The sequence below is a fragment of the Sinocyclocheilus grahami genome, unplaced genomic scaffold, assembly GCF_001515645.1.
Source record: "Sinocyclocheilus grahami isolate Dianchi unplaced genomic scaffold, SAMN03320097.WGS_v1.1 scaffold338.1, whole genome shotgun sequence".
Classification (NCBI taxonomy): Eukaryota; Metazoa; Chordata; class Actinopteri; order Cypriniformes; family Cyprinidae; genus Sinocyclocheilus; species Sinocyclocheilus grahami.
In genome coordinates, this window is record NW_015505517.1 from 132,432 (window position 1) to 147,686 (window position 15,255).

Here is a 15,255-nt window from a genome sequence, read left to right on the forward strand (position 1 = left end):
AGACAGGTCTTCACTTGCAGCTTGATCATGGGTAATTATATATTTCAATAGCCTATAGCAAATTGTCAAATATGCAGGTGTAACAGATATTTCTTATCTTGACACGTACATTCGGTATTGTATTGAAAGAGTACAGTGGTATTTGTGGTTCAAATGGGTACAATATAAATCAGTATATTTAAACATTAGTAGACATTAATGAACCTAAGAGATGGGTATGTACGTCATCATCTTCTGAACACATCCCAATGGCATAAACAAAATGATGCAGTTAGATATCTAACATTGCCAACTAAACAGCAACAACTCTAGAAAAGAAATGCTATGAAATGCTGCCTATGTATGGAGGTTATTAACCCTATAGTAGGTGAGAAATAGTACGTGAGATGAGTATGTCCGAATTCATAAAACAGTAGGTGAAGATAGGGCTGGGCGATAAATCAATAACGATAATTATCGCACGATATAGATTTCCTCGATAAACGATAACAAGAGTTTGATAAATGTTTGATATAATGCGGCAAAGGCGGAACGAAAGAGCTCTAATCATTTGAAGTGTGCCACTCGGAGCGTTTATCCGCTCGGATCAAAGTTCAAACAGCGGCGCGAGCTTCACTAGAGCAGATGGGTTCACTCGCTGATGCGACACTGAACAACGCTGTGAGATCCAGTGTGAAGCACTTGAATTCAGCAAGGAACACAAACAACTCTGTTTACAGCCAGATGAAAGCACTGACAAACAGCAGAAACACTGAGCGCAACGATACAATCAGAAGACTTTTTAATCTACAAATCGCCATCATTTACCATGGATTTACTGTAGTAGCACTAACTGCACCATGGTATTGTATCAGAAGTGTGGGTATTCGTGTCGAATTTTATTATATTATTAATGTAGACGTATTAAATATATTGAAGGAGGAGTAATGGAATATAATTACAGTATTTTGTTGTGATTAAGCTATAGCGTTTATGCATTTATAAATGTATTTAGACTAATGTTTCTCATAAATGCCTACAAACCATATTACATTTTTACCATGGTATTGAGGTGCTATATATGTGGTTTTAACTGTGATTATCATGATCTAAATGTATATTATGGAAGACCAATGGTTAAAAAAAACACCTTAAACAGTCAGAATAATTAAATTTCACCATATAAAAATGAGATTGCTACAATTTTTACAGATATTACTGATTTTGATAATGAACACAAATCTACATCTGCATCCTAATTAAAATGTAATTAATATTATCAGGCAACACAAACTTGTTTCTTGATTTGAAACAATATTACTCTTTACTAGAACATGCAGAACTAAGAAATTATTTTGTTCTATTAAGATATTTATTTTGTTAAAGTCGACCTGTAGTGAAAATCAAGTTTTTTATGTTGTTTATTTGTCTATGTGGTGTTTTTAATATGCTTTTAGACAAACCATGTGCCAATCTATTAATCAACACCATTGCTGAGTATTTTCTCATTACACTGGAGTTTCTCAATGGCAGTCCAAGAAATGCGGTTTGAAACAGCCCTTGGTTTGCTACGTTACAATCCAATAACCAATCACGTCAAGGGATAGATTCCTATCACTAACATGCAAAATATACCAATACCAGCAAAAAAACAAAAATAAATCAGAGCAAAAAACCTGTGAGGCTGTGGTTTAACGTGAATTTAGAACTGCTAACTTGCATTATAACCCGTGGCAACAGTGTAAAAGTAGCCCACCTCTCCCGCATCGGCGTCTGCACTTCACACGTGTATGCTCGCGGGTGCGAATTAAGAATCACAAACAGCTGCATTCGAGTCTTCAAGGCATTTTAGGACAAAACATCGTCAAGTAAGTAACTTTAACAAATGTTACAGTATTCACTGTAGTTGTCCGCTAGTAAAAACATAGTTTTATCAGTCATTATCCGTGTATGCCATTGTTTTGCATTTACTACAGTTCAGTGGATCAGGAGGCGTTGGCTGGTGTGACTGAGTGGAGGCGGGACTCATTTGCATATTCATAGATCAGCTATAGTAAATGAGGCAAGGGTGTAGAGTTACATTCAAGCGATTTTAAGGCATGAGAAAATTATGTTCACAAGAAAAAACATTTAAATATGTAATTTTGATGATCAAAGATAAGTTTTAAGGGATCAATTATTTGACTACAGGGGGACTTTAAGGAAAAATTACTGGAGAAGTGTTTGTCATGTTCTGACCATAAAGAATAGTTGAAAACCACAATTAACCATCTGGTTTTTACAACTTTCACATTGGAGCAAAAATCTGCCTTTAAACTTGAAAGAAATAAACATGTAACATTTTTCGTGATAATTATCGATATCGACTGATATGAAAAAAAAATACTGAGATAATTTTTTGGCCATATCACCCAGCCCTAGGTGAAGAGTACCCAGATGACCCATTACTTCTGGCTAGATTCTAAAGTGTGCATCTGATTAGCACTCTAAAATTCCCCATGAGGCTTTGGGAGAGAAGTTGTCAATGAAGTGATACAGTCACTTCCACCACTGGTATTGGTAGGTCATGTGACAGTGACAATATGGTGGATGCAGTATGTCAGAATTTCATTCATACTACCATATTCATACTATAAAGAACACGCTTTTTCGACTCGAAGTAAGTTTCAAACCCATATTAGTACTACTAGACAGTATGCAGAGCCCATGTGTGCTATACCTTCATGACAGAGCGGGGCGGTCAGGGTGAGATCCTTCCTTGGTTTGGGCTGGATCTTCTGGTATCTGGCCTCTTGAAACTGCCTCACCCTCAGCTCCAATGCATCTCTAATCAGCGAGCCGACTTCCTGTGCATACAAACGCACAAGAGTTTGCACACATATTTGCAATCTTGAAAACAAAGACAAACCTCCCAAGGTGACATTCGTCCTAAACTTTTTATATGGAGCTCAAATTTAACTAGACGTTCTGCATGTAGAGTTAAACCTGGGAGGGAAAATCATTCAAAGCCTTTTGGCTGCATGGGCCAATGAAAACATATATCTTATAAAAGCAGAAGGAGGATGGGGGGATCCCCAAGAGTAAATCCAAATTCCAGATTCCTGCAGTATCAGTCTATTGAAGTGTAAGAGGACATACACAAACAGAAACACACCCTTATTCCCGTACCTTCCTGTGCTCTGGAGAGAACCAGCTGGCATTGTCTTGGCCACCTAAGGGCAGTATGTGAAGATCCACTAGCACGGCGAAATTCCCACACTTTGAGAGAGAAAGAGAGAGAGATGGGGGCTTAAACACAACAAAAAGAAGTCATCACTGAGCTGATTGAATGACACCTTCAAATTCATTGCTGAAGGCAAGTCACTCCATCCCCTTCCTCTTTTCTTTGTGCATCTGCTTCCCCCTCTCTGCACACCAGTTTTACAAGCTTTGTAAATGCACCTCATTAGCATTATGTCAGTAACCAGATACACTTGATCTCAAAGATGGTGGTGTTAAAACCAAAGCCGTGCGGAAGACTGATACAGCAAAGTATTTGCAGCTTGAGGAGATGCCTTACTAAAGGATGCCCTCGCTAACCTGTTAGTTTATGGAAATGTGACGAGAAGAGGGCCAGATTCGGGGAGGCTGCAGAACTTCATGCGAAGAGTGGGATTCTTGGAGCGCTGCGTCAGCACGTCAGGGACAATAAGTCACAGCGGAGTAGGAGAGCCAGAGCCGTCGCGGCCATTTAGGCAATCGTTACATCTCCGGTCCACACCGGCCTGATTATGTTTTACACATGAGCGCAAGACCAAGCCTGTCACTGTGCTTCGGTCCTCTCACACAGTCCTTTCCAGGACCACCCGCAAGAGGCCGGAGAGGAGCTGGTGCTGAAGCATGTCAACACCTGAGCTCAAAGCAAATGTGGACACAAACTTGATTGACGCTAGGGGGAACGAGCTGATGACATCAGAGGGGAGCAGACAAGAAGAAATTCCCCTTTTCAAGACACAGTCCAGAACACACTCTAGAGCACTTCCAGAGTGCCTGATAAAACCCCGATAGAACACATGTGAGTGAGTGAGTGTGCGTTTTAGTAGGCCCTGGAGAAGTCCTAAAGTGGCCAGGCAATAATGTTCTGGGTTCTCCGAGGCCAGCTGGGAAGGGATGATGTGAGAGTGAATTAGAAGGGTGTGTTGGGTAAAGCCCATTGTTCAGCACCGCTCTCTACACTTAATTTCTCTCTCTTTACATCTCCTCTGTCTCTTTCTCTCTTGTCCCATAAGCAATGATTTATGCCTCCCCATGCCAGAGGAATCTACAGCGACTGAGTAAATAAAACGTCTCCAGCATTCTCGTTTGGCTTCTAACCTCTGAATTAATCTCCAGTCAAGCAGGATTACGGCACGTTATTAGCACACAGACAGGCCAAATCGTGCTGCCAAATAGCTTTGTTTTTGACATGAAAGCATATTTTCCTCTAATTGCTGCTTTGTGTACATGAGGGTTAGCTTGATGGCGGCCCTGCTGAACTTGAGGGACAGGCTGCCCCCTTGTGTTAGACTATGGAAGTCTTTTTTTAAGGATAAGTGGCTATACATAGGTGGTGACACATGAGACAGCTCTGTTAGGATCTGTGTTAAGGTCGTTTTCATTTCATTGAGATCAATACAGATACATTCATTCCATCATCCATCATCTCATCCGATGAAGCTTTTGAAGCCAAGAAAGAGTTAATCATTTGCAGGCAAGCGGAAACAAGAGCTAAAAGAAGAAACAGAGGCATCCTTATGTATGTGTGTATGTGGAGAACAGCAGATCCTTTAGAAAACACTGGGCGGCTTTCTCTACACGTCTTTGTGCTGTGGCCATTCTGCGACTGACCAGTGGTTTCGGCTGACTGCCTTCCACAATTACTGTGGCGTGGGAAAGCATTGGAGGGGATGGACGGGAACTGTCAATCAGGCGGTGAAAAGGAGCTCGGCTTCGATGACCCCATAATGTGTCTTCGTATGCTGCCTCTGGAACCACCACATTATCGCATGCTGTTCTGTTTTCTCCACTTTCTTTTCGAAATCTGAAATATGCCATTACAGATGACTGTAGGAATGTTCCCAGTGCTAGAGAGGCATGTTCACTCGGCTTTTCCAGGCCCTGTGTGACTATAGGACAGGGAGAGGCAGTAAACTGGATTTGCCTAATATGGTGCCTGTCTTTAAATGTGCAGTTAACATGAGTTAATTCGGCTGACAAGGGCTGGTTCATGAAAGATTAGAGCAATTGGTGTCAAAATTGTGTTATTTTGTTGTGCCAACTTGTATGTATTTCTTCTTTCTACAGAGCACAACATTTATTTATTGTCCATACAGTAAAAGTCTGGGGTCTGATGTTGCTTTGGACCTCCTGACTTTTGTTGCATGAGCAATGAAATACAGTTAAAACAAGTAATTGAGCACATGGTGACAGAATTGTTATTTGTGGGTGAACAATCCCTTTAAAAAAGGAAACTGAAAGATGCCCGTTTGATTGGATGGAAGAGTCAGGCCTAAGCCACTCCAAGCTTTTGTACATTTAACAACCATCCTGTTTGCATGAAAACAAGCAAGTTAAACAATGTTGCATTACCAAACTGCAATAAAAAAGATCTACAGATTTGGATTCATATTTGTTGTGTGAGATTTGTTGAGTCTCAAAATAGTTCAACTGCAAAACTTCACAATAACAAATACTATAGCCCATCCAAAGTCTATTATTATGCCAGTAAACAAGAAAATCCTTGGCTGTATTTGCAGAGATCGGTCTCTGACCTCTGATCTCTGACCTTAGCCGCTGCACAACCTCTGTTAAACAATTCCTCGGTGGATACATGAAATTTCTCAGAAATGTAATCTAGGTTTGTTTGCTGAGTTTCTTTTGTTTGCAGAGTTACTTTTTCATGCACTGGTTTATTTTTCATCCATGTGTGATTTATTAGTCTGCTTATGTTAAACACCTGCAATGGTTTTAACAAATCCTTCACTGTTGTGCAATGAAAGTCTTGACAGCTCTTTGTCAAATTCTAGAGGAAGAGTGATACTGTCTTCAGGAAACCCTTTGCAGATAGGATCATACAAGGTTTTCTTAGTCGTCACCATATAAATTATTGTCTATATGGCTTGAGGCAAAGAACTGCTTCTTTCTTTTTCTATATCCTTTTGTTTGTTGATCCTCGTTGAATACACCTGAAGTTTCCTGTGGGTCAATAACCTCCTGATTAAGCTTGTTCTTACCTTTCACTCTTTATCAGATCAGCACGGCCTGCCAAAAACACACAACAAAGGCCCTGAAACCAAACAAACAATAAAACAAAACCGTACCAAATCAGTCCCCGCCGCTCTGACCGAAGTCCACGACTAAGCCGTGCTATTTTCTACTCCCAATCGCTGAGAAAACACATGAGGCAAACTTGGTCGCTTTTGGCTTTTTGGATTCTTGGCTCTGCTCTAAATCACTTGCAGCTCCCAAGATGCTCCCCTTTTACCTTCTCTTATCAGTTTCACCCTCCCCAACTGCGCTTTCTCCTGCCCTCACTCTCTGATTAGTGTTGGGCAGTTGGCCCAGGAGCATTTGTGCAGCAGTTGCCTGTTCGCCACCACACCTCCCTGCCCTTTTACCACTGCTATCGCTGCTGTGAGAACCAGACCCCTTTTCTCTGCACTTAGCTCCGGGGCTAACATTAACCAGCCACAGATGTTTATGCGGGGAGAGAGAGAGAGAGAGAAAGAGACAGAGGGCAGCAGAAGCAGTCTCACTCAATAAAACTTCCCCCTTCGTCTAGCTCCATCTTTGTCTTTGTAAGAGCGTTGCAGGTCGACGAACAGTCTCCGGAGCCTGAGGGAATTCTTCAGATCTATGGGTGTTGCCTGTTAAAAGCTGATTGCTGATTTTGTATGGCGTGAGTCACTTGGCGTTCCCTCAAGAGGGTCAACATTAACGCTGTCAATCTTAAACAGCAAGAGAGCTATAACTTATAATAAGACACAAACAAGTTTAACTAGATTTTTACATGCAAAACTCAGCGCTATGATACTAGCGTGATTTGGGTCGTTGCCAGGATGTTGCTATGGGGTTGCTAAGGTGTTCTGTGATGGTTTCTTTAGATATGGCTCAAACCCCTCTTTCAATAAAGGTCTATATGGCATTTGTCTTAGACAACAGTACAGCTCACTTCAATAAGCCAAATGAGACTTACATCCATGCAAAACAAACTTAGCAACTTAACTGAAATACTAAAAATGTGACCGACAACTTAAGATTTGCAACAATAAATAAAAAATTACACTGCAAAAAATATTAAGTTAAAATTTACAGGAAAACAATAGGGTGCTCAGGGTCAAAACACCATCAGGGTTACCACATATGACATTAAAATAATACAATAAACATTAACTAAATAACATAAATATCATGTAACACAAAACACCCTCGTGTACAATACTGATAAGTAACAAAAATAAGAAATACATTTATTTATATAAATCATAGTCACATGTAATGTGTCACGCAAGGACTTCTGCCAGAGAGAGAATGTCCTTTTACTGTTTTTCGCTCTAAATTATATGGTTATAATTTTTACTCATAAAATCCATACATATGACAGTATTTTTGTACAGTGATATAGAAAAATATAAGGTATGTGGTTTTGTTAGATATCATCTCATGAGGTGGTGTTCTTTAATTACACCTTTAGTGTGTGTGCTGGTGTTTGCTGCATGCAACAATGAACACAACAAGAGTTGTGATGTCTGGTTTATGAACCAATGATTACTCTTTTAATGAATTGTTTAAACAGATCCCCAAAATATTCAGATTTTATTATCAGTTTGAATCAAACTCACTCAGCCTTAAATCAATCAGAGGCATTACTCGAAATGGACTCCCTCCCACACCTAACCAGAAGTCATTTTTTGGCTATGTGATTCTAAACAACCCATTAGAGAGCTTTTTTTTTTTCCTTGAAATAAATTATATTGTACAAAAGTACAATTATTTGGCAATTCTGTATTGTTTAACCAGAGAAGCCATTTGCTAAATTAAAGCAATTTGTTTATAAGCTAATGTTTATTATAGGAGCCAAACAAATCCCTAATCATTTTTAGTCTGGAGCCACTGCTTAGGGTCAGGGGTTTTGACAACCTTAACACAAACCACTAATAAATCAGTGATTATGACTAAGCTGGCCTTTATTTCTAGGAACTCTGAAGTGCTGTCTAAGTTAATCTCTGGATGTTATCACACCTGAATGGAGTTGTGTTTTTTCCGTACAGGCAGGAATATCACCTGGCAAAGCTCTTCAAACAATTGAACAATATCAGAAAGCTCCCAAGAATTCTAGTAAAAAGGAACTATCGGGAGACAGGAAAAACCAAACAACCATCCCTCCACTTCCTTACAATGTAATGTAACTGTAGTTTACAGAACTACTGCTAAACTACCTACATTAAGTTTGTAAACCTAAATATCTGCAGCAACTAAAAAATATATATTGGACATCATCTAAAAAGACAATACATAAGAATTCTATGACATCCTCCCATGTCTGTTAAGCTGCATCCATCTCAGTTTTTCCTCTGCATTTCAGAAATGGCAACATATTTCCTTGATTTGATGACAGTAACAGAATGCTCGGAGGTCCAAGTGTGTGGTCCATATCTACCAGGGAAGTCGACCTAGCACACAAACCAGAGCCAAGACATCTGTCATGCTACCCAGCACTTAACGTTCATACTCAAAAACAAGAATTGCGCTCTCCCACCATCTCCTACACCAGATGGGTATAACAGCGGAGTGGCGTGGCAGGTCTTGTGTAAATATTCAGTGTCTTCTGAGGCGTTAAGGAGAAAGTCAGGGCCTCGACTTGTAGCATGAGTCAACTTACGTGGGAGCATCTCATCGCCTACAAAAACTGCACTGCACAGTGGAAACATGATCACAGTGGAAACACAGTGGAAACAAGTGTCAAGCTTGTCAGGATCTTCAAAGAATGACTCTACAAATCACTTACACAGGTGTGTTACCTGTATTTTGTATTAGGGTTAAAGGAAATGTCAGTAAACATAACTGATAATGTCCTGGCAAAAATTTATCAGTAATTTTTCCAATTTTCTATGTATTTTCTCTTACAGTGTACTTGTAGTTGTCCTAAAGGAATAGTTAACCCCAAAATGAAAGTCTGCTGAAAATGTACACACCATCAGGTGAAATGAAAAAGTGAAAAGTTCACAAGGTTTCAAAAAGTTCACAAAAAAATCCATCAATAAGTTATTTTATCTTCTGGCCACTTATGCACAAAATACCAATCAATAATTAATTAAAATGCTTCCTCCAGTGAAAAGGTCCATCCTCTGTTGTCCTCTCACATCAAAATCCACCAACATATTTGTTTAGAATTGTTTTTGCTTGTAAACGATGCTTGACATGCACCGTATATTTTTCACCTGATTCAGACAAGACAACGTTTTCCTTGCAATATTATAGATAGAGGTTTGAAGTTAAAAATGTATTTGAATTTATTACCAAGATGCAGCTTTTCACGTCACAAGATGTTAATTGATAGACTGGAGTCGTGTTGATTACATATTGTGATGTTTTTATGAAGTGTTTGGACTACTGTTTGCACCCATTCACTGCAGAGGATCCACTGATGAGCAAGTGAGGTAATGCAAAATTTCTCCAAATCTATTCCGATGAACAAACAAACCCATCTACTTGGATGTGCATGGCCTGAGTGTGAGTATACTTTCATTTTTGGGTGTGTTCATCCTCATGTTGTTCCAAACATGTAAGGCATTTTATGCAATATAATGCCTTTCATTGTGTGGACAAAAAGTTGTTCCAACGAAGAAAGCAAGCCATACATGTTTGGAACAACATGAGGGTCAACAATCAGAATTTTCAGGTTTTCAACCTTCTTTGGAATCCCTTTCAGCTGGGATAGAATAAAATATTTTAATATAAAAAAAAATGAAACAGGTTTTCTGTGCCGCTAGAACAGTGTGTTTAGTGCCGAACCAAAGCTGAGAACTGGGTCAGCTGATGGTATTGTTTGCTTCCCCATTTTTAAATGTCTCCCTGTGGTCACAGCGTTGGGCATGACAGTTCCTTTCTCAGGGAGAGCAACATATATAACAGTATCATTATGTGCAGACTGGGAGGGTGAAGTTGGTGAGTGGCGCTCTCCCACAATGAAAAACAGAAAGACGGGAGAGATGATGAGTGAGAAAGACAGAAAGAGAGAAATATGCAGCCAAAGTCTGGCACTAAACGCGGATGTGTGTGATCCACAGCAGCGTCCAGGAACTAGAGTTAAAGCCTTCACTATATGAAACATCAACAAAGAAAGAAACCCGGGGCTTTTTAGTGCTTAATAGAAACATCTGACATGCATTAGCACTGACATTCATTCATCTGGCCTGTGGATGAATAGACAGGGCCGGTCCAGCATCTGTGCTGCTGAGAAACACGGAGACATTCAGCTGGATAGATACATGCATGATTATAAAAACATCCAAATAGGATGCAATGTAAAAGAAGGAGACTGAGGTACGGAAAATATAATGCAACCCCAACATTCTGATGAAATCTGAAAGGTTTTTTGCATGGATTGTAACAAAACGCAGGCTGAACAAGTAATGAGCACAAACGGACAACATGAAAAAGTTGTAGCAATGTTCTGTATACATCTACATATTGAATACATTCAGACAGCTCAATGCTGTTGTACTACCCGAGGCAACTCATTGCTGAAGCGACCACCCCCTCTAGCGTTAGGAAAGTAAAGTACAGGTAGATTTTTTTTCAACTGCACGAGATGGTCCTCACTGCAAGATCCAGGGGGCAAGTTTGAATCCAAATCCAACTCCTCCCACTATACATATCCCTAAACTCTCCACCCCCGGATGTGGATGTAACCTCGCCCCCTGGATCTTAGGTACTGCAGTGAGGAGCTACTGAACATAACTTTTGCCTTGATCTTAAGTCTCCATGCATTTTCTTAAGATTCCTTATAAATACAAAGAGGTTTCTGCCACACAAGAAAAAAATCATGCTTTGGGCACTCATAACTATGGCACAGCATGTCATGATTTCAAGTCACAATAATTACATAAGAGATTAAATTAGGATAAAAAGTCATAAATATGACAGAAATCATAATTATGACATAAGTGGAAATTATGAGACAAAAAGTAAAAACAAAAAGATTAGATACATTTCAAAATTCTGAGATAAAAAGTCATAATCATGACATAAGTCAATGTCATAAAAAGTTAAATATCATATTTATATATATCATATCCTTTATTATAACATAAAAGGAATAAAAAGAGATAAAGGTATAAATATGACAGATGTCATGACGCAAGTCAAAAGTATGAAACAAAAAGTAAAAATGCTGAGACAAAAACCTTTTAAAAAAAACATTGATAAAATTCTAAATTATGAAATAAAATGTCATAATAATGACATAAAAGTCAATATGCCATTAAAAAAAAAGTCTAAAATGATGACATAAAAAGTCTAAAATGCTTGAGTAAAAGTCGAAATTATGTCATAATCATGATTTACCAAAGCGGAAATGGCCTTGCATATTTAATTTATTCACAATTAAAAACAATAATGTCAACACAAAATACTACAGCAATGGCCAAGTTTCTACAATCAACAGATAAAATAAATATGTTCACATACCTTGACTACAAATTTAGAAGACTGCATTCTGATGAGACACTGCAAAAATCCAAAGAAAATGCGCTGATCATCCATACACAAAAATGGTCACAATTTCATAACTTTAAAGAAACCCAAAAAGACTTGTTATTGCTGAAAGCATGAATATGTTCATATAGTGATGATGAAACCCAAATCCCTAGCGTGAAATACTCACGTGTTCGTGACAGATGCAGTTGGACTGAAGTAGTAGAAAATCTAAATAAAAACACAAAGCAGGAAGGGATGGTAAAATGACGCTCACAGATTTTCTTATGATATTCCTGGGTTGTATGGATATAATTGACAATATACAATCTATACGTTTAATTAAAACGACTCGAGCATAACAATAAAATAGTAATTACGAAAGACGCTTTAATATTTTCTCCCGCCGATGGTTTGAAACTTGCCCTGTCACGTTAGGACCCCGGCGCGTGCAGTTGTCACGGAGACGCAGTCGGATGTAGGAGGCTGCATACTTTGCCAGACAGCCGCGTTCGTTATTCCAAGTAAATTGCGAAACATCCGTGACAATATATAGCTAAACAAAATTAGTCACGCATTTAATGTATAATCTTAGCTATTTAAAATGCAATTAGTGTTTTATACGTTTCTTATACGAGCATGTGTAAGACAATCTGCTTTGCTTTTACCGTTAGGTTTTAAGATTCTAATGTTTTTCTTTCTTATATGTTTAGTTAGTTTAACAATAAGATGAACTTTGGGGTATGTAACGTTACGAGACTCGTATGCTACATTTTACACGTCTCTTCACGTCTTATGAGATATTGCGTTTGTTTTGAATAGATATCAGCATCGATTCTTCATATGATTGCAGTAATGCTAACAAGTCATTTTAATGGGTAACGTTAGTTGACCTAAAGTATTTGCGAAGTGGCATGCTAAACTTTAAAACAACGTTTTACTAATTGTTTTACAATTATTATGCATGCAGTTTTCATGACCTTGACTACATAGAATATTTACGTTAACGTTACACTTTATAATATTGTACTATTAAACATGATCTATTCGTTTCTGGTTATTGAAAAGTAACTGACCTATATCGTTAACCATCAGTAAATTTCTCTGAATGAAACCACAGTATGTCTCGCATTTGTAAGAAGCAGCCTGCTGTGTGCACAGATGAACCACTTTCCAACAGTAGCATCTGCCAAAAGATGGCTCTGTTGAGAAATATACTGAGTACTGCCTACGGACCTACTGGCAGACTGAAACAAATACACAACAATGTTGGCGGCCACGTCTTGACAGCTTCAACCTCTACAGCCCTGCTCAAGCGAGTGGATATGTCTGAGCCGCTTCTCAAAATGATATCAACTGCTGTTCAACATCACACCGCACGGTACAGTGACTCTGGGCTGTTTATGGGGATTTTGATGCTTAGACTTATTGAAAATACTCAAAAATATAACCTCAGAACAGCTGCAGCAGCCAAGGTATACAAACACATCGTGGAAGAATGCAACACGTATCTTAAAGGAGACTCTTGTGGTTGTAAGGTGCCAGTAGACTTCACCAGCTGTGATACACTCATTGCACTGGCATGATCACCAGCAAACCAGCCTGTATGTTGAATAGCAAGGAAACGCAGCATATCAGTTCACTGATCGCACAGGCCTTCTTGTATTCCACCCCTTGCAACTCTTCCGGTGTGACCTGCTTTGGAAGGACAGTCACCATCGGCATTGAGGGCCAATCTGTGAGCGATTCTTCTGTTTTCCCAGGACTGCTGGTGGATGTCCCGGAGATGCTTCAGACTGTGGATCTTAAGAGACTGGGATCTGGTCCATTTAAGGTAGTGGTTTTCAACGTATCACTGTCAGGTGATATTTCTGATCTTGAAGATGTGGTTTTAGAGATCCATAGGGGAGTGGACCCAGAGCGTGATCTCCTTCAGCAGCTCCTGAAGCTTGGGGAACAAGTTGTTAAGGACAAAGTGATATTATTTGCATGCCAAAAAGTAATACATCCTATTCTGCATCACTACTTGAGGAAACATGGAGTGGCCGTGATAGAGAGGCTTGGACTTGCTCTGATCGAACCATTTGTCCAGATAACAGGTAAATGTTTAACAACAGTAAGGAATATTTATAGAATTGAACATGACTTTATTGCCGTTATATGGAGTTTAACACAGGTTTATTTGCAGTTGCTGCAAACTAAAAACTTTTTTTTTTGTAAATTTTTTAAAAGAAAATACATAATACACATTTTAAATACAGCGGGTAAAATAAGTATTGAACACATCACCATTTTCCTCAGTAAATATATTTCTAAAGGTGCTGTTGACATGAAATTTTTACCATGATTTTAAGCAGCACAACTGTTTCAACATTGATAAGAAATGTTAAAATTAAAAAAATAAATTTTAATTAAAAAAATTAATTTAATTTTTAAAAAGAAGCAGCAAATCAGCATATTAGATTGATTTCTGAAGGATGATGTAAAGACTGGAGTAATGACGCTGAATAGCTTTGCCATCAAAGGAATGTTACATTTAAAATATTTATAAATTGTAATGCTATTTCACAATATTACTGTTTTTGTTGACCCCAAATATTTGAATGGTATGTATGTATCTCATTTGTAAGTCGCTTTGGATAAAAGCGTCTGCTAAATGTAAATGTAATGTAATGTATAATATATGCATGTACTTATGTTTGTTATTTATTTAAAGCCATGCCTTTTTGGATTTACATATCCTATTTGGATATGTAACATCATAATAATATATAACAGCATAGATACAATAGTATTGAAAGACATGGCAGGCTACATTCATAGAGATTTCATTTTGGCTCTGTGAAATCTGTGTAATATTTCAGGTGCTCAGGCTGTTGCTTCTCTTACTCTTCAGTCCCGGCAGAAGCTTACGGGATTGTTAAAGGATTCTGTTTCCAGTCATGTGGATCCAGAGTGCTGCTCCAGCTCCTTCCTTCTAAAGATGCTGCTGTTTTAATGCTTTTATACTCTTGAGTCATGAGACAAGGAAGAATCTAGATTAATGATACAGTCTTTAGGAAACTTAATGGCCAAATAAAAGCGGCATTAAAATCATTGGAATATTTACAATGCTTTTATATCGACAGTAAAATCAGCACAGATAAATCGTGAATGTGCAATGTATTGCCCTGCTTTATTAATAATTCCTGTTTGTGCTGTCTTCGCACTCATTCTGTTGAGTTTATTTTGGGTGCATACTTCCTTCTCTGTTAGTTCTCCAAACTATTTATTTTGTTTCTTGTATTTTTGTTCCAATTTTCTGAATGACTTTTTCCAGATTTACTGGATTCCATTTCTTCATTCAAATTTACTGCATTAATTCTCTCTTTTACTTCTCTCATATCCTTCTGAGAACCAGAAATAAAAAGCTTTGTGAATTTAGTATTTTTTCATGTAACTACATTGTTTAGAGCATAAGGAAAAAATGGTAAAATAACATTTTTGAAAAATTATATTTTATTCATAAGTTATATGTCCTCTGTAGAGGACACCAGGACTCAGTTTTTCTAAAAATAAAAT

General features: G+C 38.3%; 1 protein-coding gene and 1 pseudogene across 1 annotated transcript in view; one reads left to right on the forward strand and one right to left on the reverse strand.

The window, feature by feature from the left end:
- The window catches only part of LOC107602937 (protein SLX4IP-like), a 50,800-nt gene extending 38,592 nt beyond the window's left edge, over window positions 1-12,208 (reverse strand). Inside the window, exons 1-4 of the mRNA XM_016295561.1 lie at window positions 11,885-12,208; window positions 11,689-11,727; window positions 3,148-3,237; window positions 2,699-2,825 (exon numbers count right to left, since the gene is read on the reverse strand). Coding sequence (XP_016151047.1) covers window positions 2,699-2,825; window positions 3,148-3,237; window positions 11,689-11,715 — 244 coding nt within the window. The 5' untranslated portion in view covers window positions 11,716-11,727; window positions 11,885-12,208. The remainder of the gene's footprint in view (window positions 1-2,698; window positions 2,826-3,147; window positions 3,238-11,688; window positions 11,728-11,884) is intronic.
- Window positions 12,209-12,771: 563 nt separating this feature from the next.
- On the forward strand, window positions 12,772-14,774 carry LOC107602936 (McKusick-Kaufman/Bardet-Biedl syndromes putative chaperonin-like; annotated as a pseudogene).
- The last annotated feature ends 481 nt before the right edge of the window (window positions 14,775-15,255 follow it).